The 22044-nt window shown below is 39.5% G+C and overlaps 1 protein-coding gene across 3 annotated transcripts in view; it reads left to right on the forward strand.

The window, feature by feature from the left end:
• The window catches only part of CCNY (cyclin Y), a 126784-nt gene extending 111290 nt beyond the window's left edge, over positions 1-15494 (forward strand). For 2 of the 3 annotated variants that reach the window (XM_054060636.1, XM_054060635.1), the window contains 2 exons: positions 5936-6098; positions 12473-15494. In XM_054060636.1, coding sequence (XP_053916611.1) covers positions 5936-6098; positions 12473-12589 — 280 coding nt within the window. In that variant the 3' untranslated portion in view covers positions 12590-15494. The remainder of the gene's footprint in view (positions 1-5935; positions 6099-12472) is intronic. The other variant, XM_054060634.1, reaches the window with a different exon arrangement.
• Positions 15495-22044: the final 6550 nt, after the last annotated feature.

The following is a 22044-nucleotide window of genomic DNA, read 5'->3' on the forward strand; positions in this document are numbered from 1 at the left end:
CAAGCAATTTGTAATGTGTGGGTTTTTTCCTGAGTCAAAGTGAAAAACAAAAAGCTTGCCTTGCTGTAGGTACTTTCATTAGTTTTGGGGAAAACTCTCACTTCAAAATAGAGGTGAGAAATACCACTTAAGGCCATTTCAGTGTGTGTTTTTAAATGTATAATCTACTTTAAGGATGGTTGATGATACTTCTTTTCTGAAACAACCCAGACAGAATGAGATTTCCAAAATAAAAGGGGGGGAGAGAGGGCAACAAGCTAGAATCAGACCCTTCACATTCCTGTGTGCAATATTATTCCATGCAGAGTAATGTGGTAATGCTTCATTGATGGTTTTGAGTGTTTCTTGAATGATTTTGCAAAGCTACTTTTCCCTTGATCTTTTTCTTATACTGTCGGGTATTCAGTGGCAGTAAGGGCCTTCTTCCACTCACTTCTCCTTCAGGGCAAATCTGAGAGCCTTTAAAAGTTTCTGAAGCTGGGACACGAGTTGAAGTAGAATGTTGAACAGCTTGAAGGAGACTGACGGATTTGACTGTGCCATATGATGGTATTAATTAGGAATGGTGATAAATATGAGTTTTGAAATTGCTTATTCTCAGGGCTTTTTTTTAAAGGCAGGTGCTGAGGTCTGCTGTGATGGTGTGAAAGGAAATAAATAAAAAGAAAGAGGTTATTGCTTTTGACAAAACACGTGTGATAGTGCTACTGTTAGAAGTTTTGTTTGGACCTTCATAACACCATTACTCACATGGCAGACCCATGTGCCTGTGCTAACGTTGGTCCTCTTCCTGCACTCCACATTCCCTATGTCAAACTGTGATGAGTCCTTGTCCTCAAATGTTTATCTTCCTAACATTTTCTTAAAGATTTTAGGGTTCTCACAAATTGCACAACCAGAAGCCTTTGGGCATCCTTTGCTCTCTATGTGATACTTGGTGATCTGGCTCATGGGCTTTGTGTTAGGGACTCCTGGTGAACCCTCTAGCAAAGGTTTTGGTGCTTGTTGACCTGATGTTTATATTTCTGCTGCCAGTTTTTTTTCAAGTTATTTTTTCCTCCTATCCCTAGTGTGGTGGATTTTTTTTCTTTCTTATTTATCAAGTAGTTGGGACTGTGCAGTATTATGGTTTTGAAGTACCTAGCTCTGCACAAGACACGGGTGTTCATTGTTTATGTCAATAAGGCAGAAAAACACTAGGTCAAAATCTTCAAGTGCTGTGAAGCATTCAGCGTTAAGTGCATCTTGCAAAACATCATGCAGACCTTTCTGAGTTTTGTAAGTATTGTAGTATCATAGTATAGTTACTGGTTGGAAGGGACCTTAAAGATCATCTAATTCCACCTCCCCCACTAGATCAGGCTGCCCAAGGCCCCGTCCAACCTGGCCTTGAACACCTCCAGGGATGGGGCAGCCACAGCCTCCCTGGGCAACCTGTTCCAGTGTCTCACTACTCTCATGGTGAAGAAATTCTTCCTAATGCCCAGTCTAAATCTGCCCCTCTCCAGTTTATACCCTTTTCCCCTGGTCCTGTCCCCACAAGCCTTTACGAGTAGCCCCTCTCCAGCTTTCCTGTAGGCTCCCCGCTTTAGGTACTGGAAGGTTGCTGTAAGATCTCCTCTGAGCCTTCTCTTCTCCAGGCTGAACAAGCCCAACTCTCTCAGACTGTCCTCGTAGGGAAGGTGCTCCAGCCCTCCTCTGATCATCTTTGTAGCCCTCCTCTGGACCCATTCCAACAGCTCCATCTCCGTCTTATGTTGAGGATTCCAGAACTGGACACAGTATTCCAGATGAGGTCTCACAAGAGAGGAATGGAGAGGCAGAATCACTTCCCTTGACCTGATGGCCACGCTTCTTTTGATGCAGCCCAGGATACAGTTGGCCTTCTGGTCTGCAAGCGCACATTGCCAGTTCATGTCGAGCTTCTCATCGACCAGCACCCCCAAGTCCTTCTCTGCAGGGCTGATCTCCAGCATGTCATCCCCCATTGTGTACTGAAAATGGGGATTGCCCAGGTGCAGAACCTTGCACTTGGCCTTGTTGAACCTCATGAGGCTCTCAGAGGCCCACTTGTCCAGCCTGTCCAGGTCCCTCTGGATGACATCCCATCTTTCCGGTGTGGCAACTACACCACTCAGCTTGGTGTCATCTGCAAACTTGCTGAGGGTGCACTCAATCTCGCTGTCAATATCATTGATGAAGATATTAAACAGCACTGGTCCCAGTACTGACCCCTGAGGGACACCACTTGTCACGGATCTCCATCTGGACTTTGAGCCATTGACCAGTACTCTCTGAATATGACCATCCAACCAGTTTCTTATCCACCTTACCGTCCAGCCATCAAATCCATATCTCTCCAATTTAGAGAGAAGGATGTTGTGTGGGACTGTGTCAAAGGCTTTACAGAAGTCTAGATAGATCACATCCATCATTTTACCCGTGTCCACTGCTGCGGTTACCTCATCATGGGAAGCCACCAAGTTGGTCAGATGGGACTTGCCCCTGGTGAAGGCATGTTGGCTGCCATTAATCACCTCCCTGTCCTCCATGTGCTTTAGCATAGCTTCTAGGAGGATCTGTTCCATTATCTTCCCAGGCACAGAAGTGAGGCTGATAGATTGGTAGTTCTCAGGGTCATCTTTTCTATCCTTTTTAAAAATGGGCACAACATTACCCTTCTTCCAGTCACCAGGGACTTCTCTTGATTGCCATGACTTTTCAAATATCATGAAGAGTGGCTTGGCAACCACGTCTGGCAGTTCCCTCAGGACTCTGGGATGCATCTCATCAGGTCCCATGGACTCATATATGTTCAGGTTCCTCAGGTGTTCACGAACCTGATCCTCCTTTACTGTGGGAGAGGGTCTACCCCTGGTCACCATCTTGCTGTCCCATGACCCAGAAGGGGTGATGAGAGCAGTTATTGGTGAAGACTGAGGCAAAAAAGTTGTTGAGTACCTCAGCCTTTTCCTCATCTGTTGATACATGGTCCCCATTTCCAGTCATCAGCGGGGGTACGTTCTCTTTGATCTTCCTCTTTACTTCCCTTGCCAAGTTCAGCTCCAGCTGTGCCTTGGCCTTCCTGACTTCATCCCTACACAACCAGGCAGTGTCTCTCTACACATCCCAGGTTCCTGTCCCTGCTTGCACTGTCTGTGCAACTCCTTCTTCTTTTTTAGTTTAACCAGCAGGTCTCGACTCAGCCATGCCAGTCTGCCCTTTCCTGCCTCATTTTCTGCATACGGAGACTGAGTGCTCTTGCGCCTTGTGGAAAGCTTCCTTAAATATTTGCCAGCTCTGTTCTGCTCCCTTGTCTTGGAGGACCACGTCCCAGGGGGTCCTACCAAGTAATTCCTTGAAGAGCTGGAAGTCTGCTTTCCTGAAATTTAATGTCCTGACTACACTCCTCACCTGTCCCCTATCCCTCTGGACCTTGAACTCCACCAGTGCATGATCACTGCAGCCCAGGCTGCCACCGTTCTAACGTCACTGATGAATTCGCTTGTATTGGTTACCATAGGGTCCAGTATTGCTTCTCCTCGGGTGGGGATCTCTATCAGCTGGACTAAGAAATTATCTTCAATGCACTCCAGGAGTCTCCTGGATTGCCTACAGCTTGCCATGCTACTTCACCTGTATATGTCTGGGTGGTTGAAGTCCCCAAGTAGGATGAGAGCTTGCGAGCGTGAAGCCTCCTCTAGCTGGAGGAAGAAGGCTTCGTCATTTGTGTCACCTTGATCGGGTGGCCTGTAGTATAATCCAACCACAAGGATCTCGTTGGTTCTTCCATCTTTAATTTTTACCCACAAGCTTTCAACCTGTTCATGGCTATTCTTCAATGACAGCTCTTCACATTCTATCCCTTTCCTGAGATAGAGGGCAATGCCTCCACCCCTTCTTCCCGGTCTGTCTCTCCTGAACAGTCTGTAGCCATCAATAGTCACATTGCCGTCATGGGACTCATCCCACCACGTTTCCGTGATGGCAAACAGATCATAGCTTTCAAGTAGCACAGTAGCTTCCGGCTCCTCCTGCTTGTTACCCAAGCTTCATGTGTTAGCGTAGGGGCACTTCTGCTGGCTGCGGGTTGCATCACCTTCCCAGTGGACCTTCTTTTGCCTATAAGGTGCTTTGGAGAAGTCTCCTCACTAACACCTGACCCCTGACACCCGTCCGTCCACCTTCACCAGCAGTACATTGAACTGTGCCTGGAAGCTAGCAGGGGACTTGAGAGGACTGAAGTGCAGTATGTGTCGGCACTCATCTACGTAGTATTACTTTGAGTTACTTTGTGGATTTGGAGAATGGCTACAGGAGAGCTTGTGCTAAAACAGTCTGATGAAGAAGGGTATGGTGGTGAAATGAATTACATTAGCTCAAGTAAGAGATACCTGTATCTTTTTTGTTCTTTCTTCCCTGCAGTTAGTCTGCTGATCTAACCTTCAAATCTGGGAGCTAGGGGATAGGTAGAATCTGAGTCTGTGTATTGTTAAAGATTTGGGGATGCTCTTCAAAAAGGTACAGCTAATGTCTTTCTCCATTAAAATAGGCTTTATATTATCCATTAACATAGGCCTTTAAGATTAGCTTGCAGAAAGTAAACTCTTTGCAGTATAAAAGGACATTTAAAGATGATCTTCCGTATTTGTTGATAGATGTCTTACAATTTTTATTTTTTAATTTGAATTTTTTGAAAGCTAGAATCTTCGACAATATGAATTCATGCCAAAGAGTCCATATCCAACTTCTAGATAGTTAATTAATATTTATCGTTATGTTAACATTGTGGCAGAGAGAGAATGAAGGTAAGGAAAGACAGTGATTGTGATGTAAGAGTGATGTAAGAGTAAAAAGTGAGAAGAAAAATCATGTTGAAAAACTACTGTACCAATACTTTTTATCCTCAGATCCTTCCGCTTCTGTTGCCAACTGCCTGCACATTCCTTGCACATTACACTGCAGTCAAAATGTAACTTAAATGCAATATCATAGTCAGTCAATACCTGCTGCTAATACAGCTATGCAGTCCATCTACTCATTATTGAACATGTATAGCTTTTACCACCCATTTGTTATTTTTTATTCTCATATCTTAAAATCACTGTTTTGAATACATCGTATGTCCCTCTATAAGTAGTATGTAGGATTTCTAGCTACCATGCAATTTATGAAAATTTCCAGTCCTTAATTTTGTTGATTTCCTTATTTCTTAACACACTTTTTGATGTGCTGGTGTAAGTAATAATGGATTGCTATACCAAAGTTCTCATGGGGTGGGAGCTCAGATGAGACGTCTATTCCCATGAGGTAGTTTGACAAACAAATTTGGTTTAGATACTGAAAAACGAATGATCACCACTGTGAATTTTGGTTGTGTTTCCTAGGGAAGAAATTCTTCGTTCTGTTCATAAAGCTAAGATGGTATGCTGAAAAAAATCGAGTTTCCCATGACTGATTTTAAATGATTATGAAAGGCTGAAGAGAGTAAATAAGTTCTCCAGTAATTTAGGTGTTAGTCATTTGCAGCATTTATGAGAGATATCTGACAAATTCAGGGCATGTCTGCATTTTGTGTTGGCATAGCTGTGCGTGCAGATCCACCTAGTGGACCTACAGCAGCAACTACAAGAAAGATTTTTTTCTGCTAGTGTTTTTTTCCCAGATTGTATTAGTTAAGTTGATAAAGGTGCCCTTCTGCTAGGTAAAGTTTGTGTCTGGGTTTGATTGGCATCACAGTAGCAGCTGCAAGGTGCAGCTTCTTTCAGTTCCTCATTTGCAAATATGTCCTGATAGAATGTGGTAGAGTAGGTCAAACCTTAAGCTGGGATAATTGCATCTGGCAAGCATAAAACATGAACTTGGTTTATACTATTTGCAATTTAAAGCAAATTGCATTTGGAATGCAGACTCTGAATTTATGTTCTTTCTGCAGGAATGAGCTGGAACGCCAGTTTCTTGAGCTGTTGCAGTTCAATATTAATGTTCCCTCCAGTGTTTATGCCAAGTATTATTTTGATTTGCGCTCCCTGGCAGAAGCAAATAACCTGAGTTTTCCTTTGGAGCCCCTCAGCAGGGACCGGGCGTATAAACTTGAGGTAAGACATTTTCTTTTCAGATTCCTCAGAGTTTAATATATAGAGAGATTTGGAATCTTTGCATTGTTTCTCCCTTCTCCCATCTCTTCCCAGCATTCCCATGAGATATGAGAATTGGGTCACATGATATTCTAGTAACTGTTTTGTTTGTGCTTTGGATATTCATGGACACAGGGACAGCTTTTGGCCTGATATGCTTCATATCTTGTCTTGCTTTCCATTTCTTTTTCAGTTCCAGTTGTCTGAATTTTCCTTGTGAAAGTACCTACAAGTTTTACAATGACTGTTCAGAGTCTGGTTTTGTGTGTTCATTTGATTTCTTAAAACAAATTATCCATCTTAAAGCACAGAATATTAACAGGTATTGCTGAAAATAACTATTCCATGTGCTTGTTATCTGCTACTGCTCCACTTCATGTGCATCCAAGTCTGTTAACTGCGGTGATGTTTTTCTCAGTAATGAGAAAACAGAAATGAGCACACATTTTAAGTGAATTAATCATGAATGCTTATGAGACCTGAATATACCATGAGCAGAAAGCCATATGTCGGGTGGTCTGGACGTATGAAATACAAGGCACTATGAATTCTGACAGACACAGGGGGATTTTAAAATCATCAGCCAATTGTGGGCACTTTGCAAGACAAGAATCTGTTTTTCCTGAGTTTTCTGATTTGAAGTTTTTCAAATAAGGGCATTATCACATGAGTGTGTACACATTTTGTTATGTATTTTGAAATCTGTCTTTAGATGCTAACTGCTTTTAACATTGCATGTCTTTAATTATGTAACAGCTTTGCACTGGAGGTTGTTTGCCTGTGCGTTAAGAGTGAGCTTTGCATGTTCTGAAACTCCTAGTGCTCCTGTAAAACAGGCAAGCAGTACTATACACGTTTTTGTGGGGGAAAATGGTGCGTGGGAAGGTTAATTGACTTTTATAGCTTTATTGGGAACAGAAAGTGGTGGAGGAAAAATCAAAGCAGGTTTCATAAAGGGGTATTTCTTATTTTTTTGAAATAGTCTTTCTAAATTTTGCAGATACCTCCAATAAGAATGTAAGTATGTATGATGTAAATTTGCATCAGATGTTGTTTCTGTTGAAGAGAATTAAAAAAAATAATATTCATTTGGATTTTAATCTTAAATGAAAAGAGAGAGTTTACTAAAGTGTGGATCTTCATAGTAAATACCATTACATATACTAAAATCGAGTGAATTACTCTTTGAAGATAGTTTAATACACACTGCTTCCTGGCACTGTCAGTGTGTATCGCAGACAATGTATAATAGTGGGTTACAAATGAAGATAATGACCGTAGCTCCTAAAACCTTAGAAGAAAATAGGAAATGACTGTAAATAGCCGGAGAATACTGGTGCTTCTTCTGTACTAATTAAAGAGAAGGCATATTTAAAAGAAATAACAACATTCCTTTTTCAGTAAATCCGTATTATTTTAAAAATTCACATGTTGGGCATGTTTTGTACTGCTGTGCAGAAGTTGGCTGCAAAGTAACCCTGCTAGCCAAAGAGGATGTCTTCAGGGAAGAGGGATGAGTACCTGCTGTGAAACCAACTTGGTCTACCAGCTCCTTGCCTCTATTCTGTGGCCAGAAGGAAGGGAACATGATGGGAACTGCCTTGCTCCCTGGCAATACTTGGTTGTCATTAGTGTGTCCTTGAAACTAGCTGACAGCATAATTTATAGCCTAGTTCCTTGAGCTCAGATAAGCATTTAGCTTGCCAAGAGTTATCAAAATGCATTCGCAGCACTTTTCTAGGTCTCTCGTGTACTGTTCAGCCCAGAGTGCTCTGTTTTTAAAACGGTTGCCTCGATCGTCAAGTGGAGTAGATGTAGTATCACATATTTTTGATACTGAGAGAAAAGCTGCAGTCTGTGGTGAAAGGCAACAGACTCATAGTGAATGTATGTATTACCTTGTCTGGTAAACTGAAAGGACTTTGCTCAGCCCAAAGATTCAAACCAACTTATTAACTAACATTTGAGATGGCAAAAAGCCTTTCATAAATAAATGGTTATGTTATAACACATTTTTGCTGATTTTGTATTTTCAAGCTATGTCTAAAATTGGAATTTTCAAGCTGTGTCTAAAATTGGAGTATTAGATCTGGCATGGCAGAATCTGCATTGCTGTTTCTGCAAATATCGCGAGGCTGACATACCTGTGGTGAAAAACAAAACCCAAGACCACCATGGACCAGGCTAGTAAACACTGTTTCTCATCAAATGAAAATGTTGTTCAAGATCCATCGGCTTAGAGGTGTTGTAAGAGGTTATAGTACTTTTTAAAAATTACTTTCTGGAGCATCTGCAGTGGATGTTTTTAACTTATTTGATGTTCCCACAGCTGATAAGAAGTAGCTTTCTTTTTTAAATGACTAAACTAAAGTATTTTTTTTCTTACTTTTCGTTAGCCTGTGGCCCGAAAGTGTCCTGAATTTGTTATACCAGTCCACTTGGTAGCCGGAAACCATTTTCATTATACTTCTCCCTCCCCTCCCCATTGTATGGCATCATGCAGGTTAAAAATGGCAAATAACCTTTAATTAGATCATTCAGTCTGTCCACCGCCAAAGCAGTTTGTTCCAACCTGCATATGTTGCAGTGTGTTTTCTCCTTCCTTTTAATTAGTCAAATGTCAAGGCTTCCTTTGCTTTTCCTGAGAACTGTTTTCTATGATGGGAGATTTTTCAGCCAAGAAGGTTGTTAGATATCAAACTAACCTTAATCCACTACTTTGTAATTTCCTACTCTTGCACCTTGTTATTCTCCTGCGTGCTGAGCTAAACATGTGTCAGATTCTGCTCTTTGGAGTCAGTCCACAAAACATGCCTACTCTTGTAGCAGCTTTCCAGTACTCAAAGAGGGGGCTACAAGAAAGGTAGGGAGGGACTCTTTTATCAGGCAGTGTAGTGATGAGGGGTAGCGGTTTTAAGCTGAAAGAGTGTAAATTTAGATTAGATATTACGAAGGAATTTTTTACTGTGAGGGTGGTGAGGCTTTGGAACAAGGGGAGGTTGCCAAGAGAAGTTGTGGAAGCTCCATCCCTGGAGGTGTTTAAGGCCAGGTTAGATGAGTCTTTGAGCACCCTGACCTAGTGGGAGATGCCCATGTCAGGGCAGTTGGAACTAGATGGTCTTTAATGTCCCTTCCAACCCAAACCACTCTATGATTCTATAATTCTATATCTGCTTGCAATCTTAGCAGTATGCTCATTTCAAGGCTGGATTTTGTAAGAGTATTCGTTAATACACTCCCAGTTTAACTGACTGTATGATGCCTGAGCTTTTTATTGTAGGGATTGGGCTTGAGCATGTAGTCCAAGCCCTTTGAACTACATTCTGTATTTTCTTGACCCTGAAGAGGTACAGTCCTATAGATCAAACAGACAAAAAAAAAAAAAAGAGGTGAAAAAAAATGTAAGTTACAAGTAGGGAAGTGGCCTTATATCTCTCCAGCTTCCCGTTGTTGCAGTGACTGAAGTTCTGTGTGTTTTGTATGTTCAGAACGCTCTTAGCCAAGAAGCGAAGGGAGAGCAAACCTTCCTGCTTTTTCGTCATAAGTAACACGATTGTTCTTTTTTCTCTCCATAAATAAAGGACAACCCCCATCATCACATTTCCTAGCTTTTCTTTTATTACGTTTTCCTTATACGTAGCTCTTTCAGACTTAGTGCTGTCTGTTCCTGCTAAGTTCTCTCTATTCTGGTTTATCCGCTCTTAGGGGGGTGTTGTGGCACTTGCAGTTATGTGGCCTTGTGCATTGCCAGCGGTGAAGCCATAGCCAGCCCTGCTGCTTTCCTGCTCTGCACAAATGTGTGCATGCAGCCAAAATTTATACTGCAACTACTGCCTTTCTTCCTGCTCCTTTCTCCTTACCTACCCCTTCACCAGTGACAAAGTCTCATCTGGAGTCGCATAACTAACTCAGCAGAGGAACTGACTTCTAGTTCTGTATGCATATATGGAGTGGAAGAATATATATGTACGCATTTTTATAGCTGATATCAGAAATTGCAATCAAGTCCAACAAAACTTCATGTGATTGAATAGTGTTGTTTTAAAGAATGTTTTGATTTCATATGAGAAATAGTCCCTTGCAATTATCAGAAATTGGTTTCTTTTTCTAGCAATAAAAGCAACAGAAATATCAGATGACAGAAAGATTTTTGTAAGTTATTTGGATTTATTTTAACTGAAGGCTAGTAATCAATATTTGGAATTTTCTGCTTTTGTCTTCCTTCCCCATATGTTACGCTAAAGTTAACTAACTTACTTGCCAAATAGGCTCCAAATGTCAATTTTGTAAATTGTTTGCAAATTAAGAGGTATCTTTACATAAAGGATTGCTTTAAACAGCCATCAATGTGTTTCTTATCCATATGATTAACCAGGGACTAGAGATGCCAATATTAAGTGCCACTTCCTAGTCAAATTACATTTTGTCTGACTGAGTGCCAGAACAGAAATTTTCCTGTGAAACAAGCAATTTTGAAGTGATTACCTTCTCTGACTGTTTGATGCCTAAGGTAGTAGCCTGATTTGGCAGCTGAAATAAGCTGAGCTCCACCTCATTACACCTGTTTGCCAAGTTGTGCTTTGGCACATTATTTCATGATTAAATGCCATTCATCTACTGGATTTTAAGTCTGTCTGGGTTGCATAAACTTCCTTAGTCTGTAGAGTTCCTAGTTAAAAGAAATAAAATGTTATTAAGCATCTTTAAGTGCACTTTAGTTATGGTCTACAAAGGAATAGGAGTATTTGAGTTATTTTATTCTGCTGTTCTCTTCATGTACGCCTGGAAAGAAAACTGTGTTCAAGAATGGCCTTAACAAAAGGAAATTAAGTTTCCATCTAAAAAGTAGCAATTAGTTTCTTGGTGGTGGTGATAGGTTTTATGTTGTTTTGGTTTTGTTTTTTTTTTTTTAATTTAGTCATGTTTTGTGGCTGGCTTGACCAAAGTGTTAGGTGAATGTGCTTTTAGATGTACAAGTTGTATATTTCTGTCAGACTTTCCTCTGGTCTTTGCAGGACTAAGACTGAAAAACTCTTCACTGCTACAACTTGCTGTGTATAAAAGTAAAGTTCAGGAAAGAAAACCATGATCAGTGGAGTCAGGCTGTTTATTTGTATTGTCTTGTTTTGTAATCAAACACTTGTATTGGTTTTGTTTGTACAGCACTTTATTTATTAAACACCCTATTTTAAGACACCGCTTAAGAGCATCCCTGTGTAAATGAAAATGCTGGTTTAGTTAACCTTAATTTTAATTTGACCTTGAGTACTCCTTGCAGTGAGCTTTCTCTGCAGTTCTGTGGGTTTGATCACCAGAGTTAGCATCCCTGTTGGTGCCAACCGTAGCCTCTGCCAACCATATGAACTTTAATAGACATGCTGGTTTAGGGCATAGTAAATTTGTGCTTGAGTTCCATAATAAATATTTGCTTTAAACTTAGCTAAAAACAGTAGAAGAAACACAAAACATTAACTCCCATGTAGTGTAATAGGAGCTGACATATGAATAATGTTTGTCTCTCTCTTTAAAAAGTTTTTAACATTTCTATCTATTTTTAATGCAAATTAAATAATTCTGAATATGAGTTACCTTTCCCGCTGGTACTGTATGAGATAGTGACTTCTGCGTGGTCAGCCTATCTCCTTCTAAAAAGCAGGTAAACATCAGCTCTGTAAGCAAAGCAGGGCAATTATTCTGCCAGACCATTTATTGGCAGGGAAAAGTATAATTACTACAAGACTTTTTAGGAAATAAAAAAATGCAAAGCCATCCTCTTTATAAATTCTGCAAACACACAGTTTCTGTAATTGTTTTATTACATCTTACACACATTTCACCAGTGAAGTGCTATAGTTAGTTACCATATAGCAGTGAGTAAGCATTGTCATCTATCTTGATAAGATTTGTGGTGGTTAACTTGTAAAGAAAAAGCTTGGAATATGCCAAGTCCTTCCAAATGGGTCTAGGACAACTCTCTGCAAGCCAGCTCTCTGCAGGACATCTCTATGTGATCAGCTCTCCTGGGGACAACTTTACATGGGGAGCCCCTAACTCTCCCCTTAGCCCTAACCCTCCCTATGGACGGTTTTACCATGGAGAGTTGGCCATCATGGAATGTTGGCCATGAAGAGTTGTCCCTTTCCTTTCAAAACTAGCTGCGATGCGCATGCAGTGTCAGTGTTTCTTTAAGATTAATGAGATGAGAAAGAGGATTTGGAGAGAAGCTCTTCTTCTGTAATTCTAATTATATTTAGGAATCTGTGTTTAGATTTATTTTACCTGTACAGCTGTGGTCAATGTAGTTGAGTTTTTTTCTTCATTCTTTTGTCTTACAGGCCATTTCCCGCTTATGTGAAGATAAATATAAGGACTTCAGGAAAGCTGCAAAGAAACGGTCAGTCAGTGCTGACAATCTGACTGTGGTTAGATGGTCCCCTGCTATTATCTCCTAACAGAGGAGACTGGAATATTCCTATGGACGTACTGTTTCATCCATCCATTTTTTTCGGGGTGGGCCGGGGGTGGGGGGACTCAAGAAAAAAAGACTTGTGATTTTTTTATTTTTAAATCTGTCAAGCTGCCTTTACAGTGCCTCCCCATTGTGTAGCACACGAGTAAAATACCTAATGGAAGGAGAAATGGAGAAATCGGTGTTTGGGAGAGAAGATGGGCAAGAGTTTTTTTTCTCACTTTCACTAACAGCTTTACCCTTTTTATGAGGATACAGCAAATCAGATCCTTGGAAGAAGAAACAAAAAAAATGAAGTAGAGGCAGAAAAATATTTAAGAACTGTGCCATTTTCTAAAACGCTGTACTCATGAAGCAAAATGGCAGCATGAAAATAAACTACATAGTCAAACGACTGTGCACTAGAGGAATGAAGTTGGGAGAGTTCCATCCTTAAGGCTTCTCTTAATATCTTTTTTTACTTTTTGTTGAGTTCTGCATTCCTCATTGCTGCGTCCCAGAATAAATTCTGCCCCTTGCACAGCAGCAAATACAAAGTCTGTATTTACAGTAGCACAAGCCCCCGAATAAATAGTGTTGGGTTTTTTTCACTGCACTTTTCTCTGTAAACTGTCTTATTAGCATTATTCTTCATAATTATTATGCATATGTTATATTTCTTGTATGCCTTTTATTGTCTTTCAAAAGAGAGAACTTGACCATAGTGCTGAACCAAAAGTGTGTACAGGGATCAGAAGATCTTCGTTAATTTCATGATGTGTTTTATTTATAGTATACTTGGGTGCGTGTGCCTTCCTGAGTTCTTGGAATCATTTATTTTTCCTTAATATAAAGATACAGTTATTAAAGTATTCAGATGATGATGATAAGACTTGGGCCAAATCTCTGAAATTTGCAACAGATCTTGTGATCCTTTTTGCAGATTTTCATAGCATTAGAAGTTTAGCAGAATTTGGTTGTTGTTTGTTTAGTTTTTTTTATGGCCCGACTAGTTCATTCCTTCACCTCCAGGTCCATTGTTGCAAGCAATATTCTCGATTTTTGTATGTTTACTTTAAATCAAAGTGTGTCTGTTTGTATAAAATAAAAAAAAATAAAAAAAAAATTGTTCCAGTGAGAAGGCCTCTAGAAGAGCAGAGTGGAAATCTTAACAAGGTATTTGTCAAAAGTATGTTCAATTTTGAGACAAAAATACAAACCCTGGTGGTTTTCAGTGTAGGTGCTTACAGAAGTTAAAAATAACCAAACTGTGAACATAACTCTAATTATTAAGCTCTTCTGTTGTCGTTACTAGTTCCCTCTTACTGTGGCTGTTGTCCCCTTGGAATCTGTAAGAACATTTTACAGAAAATAACTTGTCAGTGTAATTGCTTTATTACACCTCACAGTGATTTCCCCTTCCCCCCCTTTTTTCTTTCCACCATTTAGATAGATAGATACAGCTGAAAACTCTCAGTTTCCTGAAATCGTTTCTTTGGACTATCACTGAAATGAGTGGCAACAGACATCCCTGATTTATGCACTACTGTGGTAAACCATAACGATTCTGCTTTTGTTTTATTAAGCCCTATGGGCTTGTTGCAAACCTCGGGGGCCCAGAGATGCACGCTTGACTTCCAGTGCAATGCTAATCAGATGCCTCCAAGCAGAGAGGCACTGACAGGATTGAAGTAGTAATACCAAACAGTTTTCTGTTAACTTTCTAATGTGATTTGTGTAGTTTAAGACATGAAGTTTTTGTCCATAAATTCTCCTGATGTCCTTCGGGCCTTTAAAATAATCTAATTCTCATTACTTCTTGTTGTGCCAATGCATCGGAACTGTGAGTGTCCAAGTCCATTTTTCCCTTGAATGTGGAATGTAAGGAAAGTGTTTATAACAATACAAATGCAAATTACAGCATTTGAAACCTCTTTACATATAGTCTCAAAAGGAACGTTTGCAGAGCATTTGAAATTCATCCTTTATAAGTATAAATTTAGGCTTTAAAATACGTAAAATATTTTGATTTATCAATACTTTGCTAAACTATTTTCCATTTGACTTGATATGAGGAATATTGGTTTTATCCATTTCTGGGTCATAGAGATATGAACTTTGGATTATGTAAAGATCTCAATGCATCTACTATAATTTTTGTGAAGTTTATTAAACTACTTTAAAGATTGTATAGTCTATTTATTGTATGTATGTACATACAGTCTGATACTTTAAAAAGTGGATTCCGTAAAACCTGGCTCGGTCTTGTTTAGACTATTGAATATCGTTTTAGCCTTGTGCACTGGACTCTACCTCTGTATAGGAGAATTTTCCATATTCTTAATTAGTACCAATTCTGTGATTAACTTGGTTATGTTTCTTGCACTAAGAATTAAAAAAAAAATCTGCTGTAAGTGTGGATTTTTTCTTTGGTTTAAGTTTTGCCGTATGAATCCTTTACACTTCGGTGGATCCTGGATTTAGATGTAGATCTTCTCTATTTTGTTTCTTTCACTCATGATTATAGAATAATTCTTTGATTTTTCTTCTGGTTTGTTCCATGGTTGCCAAAAAATACAGTACCTGTCAGTAAATATTAATGAGTGTCTTTTATTTGCAAGGTATCCTAATACATGTAATTAAAAATGGATTATTATTTAGGATTATGTTGTGTTTAGTGTAGTTTTTTAAGCATTACTGTATGGAAATGCCGTTGCAAGGTCAGAGAATCACCTGAGATGTGAGAAGGGAGGAGAACCAAGTAGTGTTTTAATTAACAGCACAAATACATTGTGGTTTTCATTTAGAACCTGAAACTAAATTTGCTGTAAATGTTTTCTGGCTTAAGGTTTTCATTACTGCTTTGGTCACCAGCTCAGAAACAAAAAGGTGTAGGAGATGTAATAAACCTGTCCCTTCAAGCATCACTGTCTTAATGAATTATTTTTATATGTTGAGCTAGTGGGCCGTTTGCTTGGTCATTTATGCATTGGTAATTGGATAAATATTTGAAAAAGGCATCTTGTAAAGATTTCTATTCATGTATTCCTCTTCAGCCCAGAGATGTTTTCCCAATTCCTCTTTCCATCTACAGACTTGTTTGTATTTAATTTTTTGATTTTTTTGTCAGTGATATATATCTTTCTGGGAGAAATTAGGTAAGAACATTGGAGTCACCTGATAAAGTGCAAGAAGAAGAAAAAAGTCAAATCACCTTTTCCACCTTTCACAAAGCCTATCAGTCTTTCAAATGATACATGTTTTCTGTTGCTAAAAACATACAAAATTCTGCCCCATAGCAAGGTAATTGTATCCCTTTCAAAAATAGTATTTTTTATTTAGCTTTATCTTATTATTTTTGAGAGAGAGAGCAGCATATATGGCTTAGTTTGCCTTAGCTTATTTAGCTTAGTTTATCATGTAAATTAAAAACATGATGGAAAAACTGTTCACATTTATGGAGTCTTAGTTCAGACTTTATTTTTTAACACCTCTTTCCTCGCTTCCTAGTTTTCCTAATGCCAGAAACCTGAAGATTAGAAGCAGCAAAGATCTCATCAGAAAAGAGTGATGGTGCATTTGTGGCAGGTGACAAAGTGACATATGGTAGTGTTGGCTATATATAAAACCAGCAGTAGATAGGAGGGGGTAGAGGAATTGAAAGGGTAGAACCAGAAACAATCCAAAGCCTTAACAGCTGAAGCAACAAATTATTTACGGTTGTCCTTTGTTGGTAAGGAACGTTGCATTTTTCAGTGACGTGTTTACTGACTGAAGTGCCGCACATCACTGCAGACTCATATTGCTCTCTGCTGCTGTGTGGTCTTCATAAGGAATTTGGTCAACCTAGCTTTTAGCGCTCTCCTTAATTCTGTTTTGAATACATTTCTGTAATCAGAATTTTGGGGTTTTTTACTTGAATTGACGGTTGTTGAAAACGTCTGCCTGCCTCTGCAATGGAGTGCCCACTTAGTGTCTCTGACAGGTTCTGAGAAATCAACTCAAATATAAACCCAAACATACCTGCGTGAATGCAGCCTAGATGCATATGGAAAGTTTAGTATCTATATCCAAAGTGCCGTGTCTTTCTGCTCTTTCTGTTTTTTCAATGCATCTTGAGGGAACCACAGAACTGATGAGAATTTAAGTTGCATAGACTAAAGGTAATGACAAAAGATATGTAGTGACCACCATGCTTTAAAAGAACCCAAGATTTAGAAGATAAGCTACTGAGCATAAGTAAACCAAAAGTGGTAACAGACATAGATTATGATGCTGAAAATTATTGTTTCATAGTGTGTATGAACCTGCTTTTCTGGGTCCTCTTCTAGACAATCTGCGAAAAGTCACTGACGAGTGACCGAACCAGAGGTTGAAAATGACTGACGCTCTTAGCCAAGAAAGCTGTGCTTGGGTTTACTCCTGTTGTGTGGATATGGTCAGCAGGCTCTTCCCATTAAAAAAAGATGTAACAGGATGGCAGGTTGAAGAAAGGCAGGTGTCAGAGCAGTACAAATAGACTATTTCTTGTGTTCCTTCTAGAATGGTTGGTTTGGTGCAATTTGATTTGAAAAAAAAATTGTGTTTTCATGCCCTTTATACTACGTGCACTGTGTTTCAGAATTAGTGGAGACTTTCAGCTGTTAGTAGCTGGAGATATTTTTTGGTGATGATACACCAAACATCTTGTTATGGTGATAGATGACGAGTATTCCTGCATTAGTTGTCCAGAATGGCTGCGAGTTTGTAAGGGTCACTTAAGGCACTGGACAGTATCCTTTGTGAAGATGTCAGTGGTCTTTACAGATTGAGAGCAGCAAATAACAAAGTGTAAAAACCCCACATTCGTGAAACTGTACAATTTCAGGCTTACTCAGTGTACTTACATAATTTAGTTTCATGTTTTGTTTTGGTTTTCCTTGTATCTCTGACACTTAGACTGAGATGCTGTGGTAACTAATGCAGTAAAACTTAGAAGCTAGAAAATCTTTGGAAATAGCGCTGCTGCCCCCTTTGAATTCACTGTTAGTGAAGCACACAGTCAACAGGCAGAGGAAGATTTACTTATGTGATGATTGCTTTACTAAACCAGACACTAGTAAGACACCTCCTTCATGTAAGATATTCTGCAGCACACTTAAGTCTAGAGCTAATTCTTCTCTTATCTATATGTTTTCTTGCTTCACTGCCTCTGAGTTTTCATTCCCCTTTACTTTAGACATCAGTACAAATTATTCTCCATGGGAACAGCATCTTGGGAACTGGCAGCTGTGATACACTTGCTGCCTTATATTTAAGCAACACAGATAATCCTATGACCCCATACTTCTCTTTCATGTATTTCAGGCAAACTAAACATTCTCCTGTGGAAAAAAGGGGAGGCCAAAAAAATAGGAATTGGTGTGCTAGGAGGGTTATAAGGCAGAATTTGGTGTGCGTAGTTTTAAAATAAACCAGGAAATAAAGACAGGCAAATTTATTTGTATCTTCTGTGGTGTCAATACCAACAGCCATTAATCGTACTTTAAGTAGCAAGATGTTAAATTTCTTGGTGCACATTGTATTGCCATAAATCTAGGAGGAAGACCAGGTTGTATTGAGCAAATGGCACAGAAACAACATGTAAAATACAGCAAATAATCTTGAATATTGTGCATTAGAATGGCAGAACTATCTTGGTGTAGATACGCGGTCTAGCAGTGTTTGGAAAGTGTTGGTGGTCACCTTATTTGTATAATTACATCCTGTTCTTCTTGTGGCTTTAAAGTAAAAACTCATGCTGTATATGAAAACTTTAGCTGGCTTTATCAAGTACTAGAATATAATCAATAATAGTTGAAGGTAGACTTGACATAAAAAGAACAGCTCCTGTTAAAAACAAAAGCTGCTGGGGATAATTTGACAGTGCTGTGGGGCTTCATCAGTATCAACATTATATAAGGAGATGAGTAAAGAGAGTCTTTTGCTTGTGACACCTTCCTTCAATTTTGAAGTAAAGGGTGTGAGGGTGAGAAGAATTGCAGGACTTGCACAACCCCCACAAAAAAACCCAAGTCCCTTGTTGTAGTTACAGTAATTCTGCATTAGTGCTATCAGAGTTGTAAACAGATGAAAAAATACGTTCCTACTTCTTGACGTAGTTGCCTTGCACAGAAGTAAAAGTGGCTTAGATTTCTAAATCACCATCAGCACTTGTAACGTTAAATATTTCACTTACTCGTTACTGCCAGCAAGTATGCACCTTTTATTTTACCATAGGAATGAGTCCCTAGTGTGAATGTGTACTTTAATGGTGCTTTAAGTAGCATGGCACCAGTTCTAAAGCCATCTTCTAAGAAACTAGAGGTCTGATTCTTGGATCCTAGGAAAACAGTTGGGTATATCTTGGGTATTCTTGAATGCTGTCACATAATCTTCCAGATCTGCTTGGATTCAATGCCTTGTTTGGATCAACTTCTTCCAGTGGACAGAAATAACTACTACAAAGTATAAGGCAGCAGTAGTGACTTCATCTAGAGAAATTATGGTCACGTCACCCTGACACAGAGCTTCGGTGAACAAAGGACTGACCTGATTCTTCTGCTTCCCTGTTTAATAATGAATCTGCCTCTGAATCCTAGTGCCAACAGCTTCAGTGTTTATGACCTGTGAGAATTCTAGACCATGAAATCATTGCTTTCCTGTGGTGGCCTGTCATTGTGGTACATCAGAAAGGCTTTTTTTGTTCTGCTCTCTTTTGCTGGCATGTGGCAGAACAAAGTTGTTCTGCTCCTTAAAGCATGCAGATAGCTAAACCATGCATTAGCTGAAGCTGTGTGCTTACAAATCCAATCCCAGCTGCAACATTTTTGCTTTAACTTTTCTAAAAGAACTTTCTTTTAGAAAAAGAAACCAGGGCAAAATTCAGTTGTGAATTTTCTCTGAAATACACAGATTGCAAATCGGCATCTGTTTTTCACATTTGAGATTTTTTTTTTTATAATTTCAGACTTGAGCTGAATTTTCCTTGACAATTTCAGTATGTGAATTTACATGCAAGCATTTAATTTTTTTGTATCAATTGCATTAGATAAGGAATTTCTATGGCAGTTGCTAATAGAAAAAGCAATTATTTTAAATGTCATTTGAACCTGTTGTTTGCCCCCCCTGAGGAATGTATTTGTCTGGATTCTTTGACTTACTAAGAATAGGTAAATCCAATGATACAAGGCTGGAGGTTTTGGCACTGTCCTCTTCGTATGGTAACACAAACAATGAACTTTTTACAAATTACAGTGTAAACAAAGCTTCAGGGAATTGAAGTGAAGGGGAAGAGAAGAAAACTGGAACTTTGTTTTCTTCAGCAGATTCTAGTACCTGTCCATCTCTCTCAGCTTTTCTTCTTCACAAAGTGTCCATAAAAATAGTTTCAGCTTCTACTGCGGAATGTCCTGTATCCTCCTGAATAAAGAATTGCTCGGGATTTGACAAAAAAAAAACAATCCCATCAACCCCTTGAAGTGTACTCCCGAGAGAGTCAGGCTGAAACACAGTATAGAATGGAAATGTAGAGAACTAGGGGAAGAAGATCTCTTGGGGCAGCGGAAGGCACCCATTGGCTGAGCTCCAGCACCCAGGCCGTGGCAGCAGAAGAGGAGGTAGCGCTTCCCACATCACATATCCTCACCCTTGTCCTTGCAGCTGAAAGCTGCCACCCAACTTCCTCCTCGGCATTGAAAGCATCTAATTCTGCAGGTCTGTACTGTTTTGCGTGGTCAGCTTATGGACATGATGCCTCCAAGTGAAACTGGATCTGTACAATTGGTAGCCCCAGTGCATCTCTAACCTAATGCATATTCACAGCCGTTTCACTCTGTGTCAATCTGCAGAGATCCTCTTGCACATGCCTGGCCTCCTCCTGCGCCAAACCTGCCATCGCAGGATCTGCTGGGGACCTCGTGTGCTGGCTGGAGCTCCTGGTGGTTTTAAGCAGACCTAATCTGGACTCCTCCCCACTCAGTGGCTGATACTCGCATTAGCAGCAATGCTTATCTTTTGTGTTACATTGAATTTGCAGGTTACATTAGGAGCTATGAAGTCTTTCTTTTGTGTTACAGAGCAGAGCAGGGTTGTTAGCCAGTGGGGTTTGTGCATTAAAGCAGTGAAAGGCCAGGGAAGATGGAAGTCCCATCAGTACGATTGCATAACAGCCACTTGTGTGAAGAGCAAAGGGAAAGCTGAATTGAAACACTGAGCTCAGGACGGGCACAGTTAGGGACTTATTGTTACTTTATCAGTGTTAGAGGAGGTGAAACCTCTAAATCTGGGGCATTGCCTGCATCTCAGCCTGGGACAGGAATTCCTGCAGGTCAGAATAGGTGTCTGAGGGATTCTGCCACAAACCACTAAATGAAGCATTAGTCAATATGCAAGTAACCATGGCATTAAATGGTAAGAGGAAAAAGCTTTTGAAGTCCTCTGAACTGTCTTCAATGTGGAGGAATGACAGTATTACTGTGGGGAAATGCAGTTTAAACACATCCTGAAAGACTCCTACTGATTTTCAAGTATGTAAGATGTTATAAGCTTCCAACATCGTATATTTTTGCAGATAAATGAATTTGATCATTGAAGGAAAGATTAATTGTGTGTGTATGTATATAAACACACACACACACACGGCATAACTTCACTTGTCATGTACATAAGAAAATACCGTTATATTCAGGAATGCAGGTATGTGGTAAGTTATGGGATTGGTTTCCCAGAAATGAAAACATCATGGACAGATTGAGTGGGTTTTAGTTCTTAAACAACTGTTCTTTGAAATGTTTCATAGGGCTTTTTGGATGCCCTAAATGTTTATTTTTTTCCCCATAAAGGGAAATGAAGGCAGCAAATAGAGAAAATAGCAAAACATAACAAATTGGGTGAAAAAGGTAGGGAAACTGAAATAGTACCAGCAGTTAGGAGGTATGATGCAGTTCACAAGGGGATATACCCATAAATATCTCTGGCCAGTTACAAGAACTAGGACAATTTTTAAATGTGTCAGGAACTCAGTAGTTTGCGATTTTGTAGATTAGATTGAAATGGCAAAGTATCTGTCATAATTCAGAAGAGGCAAAAAGGTTGAGCTAATCTGTTTTGTGCTCTTGCCTTGCTATAATAATAAAATTTGTATTATTGATACTAAAAGAATTTTCAGTGACAGCTATTTGATATCTTGGAGTGAGCAATATGACTTTATCCAGCTAAACTGAAAAGTTCTGCTGAGGCAGAAGTTGGTTGGGTGGAAGTGTTTCGCAAATCTGGGACAAATTTACCTTTGGAACAAAGCTTGAGATGAAGCCTAGAAATGTGAGGTAGTTTAGTCTGTATTTATCCTCAGCACACCTAATGGAAAGCCTGAAGTGCTATGCAAGTGGTTAGTAAGTAAAAGGTGTCTAATCAGTAGTCCCTGCTGTTTCATGGAAAATA

The sequence above is a fragment of the Cuculus canorus genome, chromosome 2 (genome assembly GCF_017976375.1).
Source record: "Cuculus canorus isolate bCucCan1 chromosome 2, bCucCan1.pri, whole genome shotgun sequence".
NCBI classification, from domain to species: Eukaryota; Metazoa; Chordata; class Aves; order Cuculiformes; family Cuculidae; genus Cuculus; species Cuculus canorus.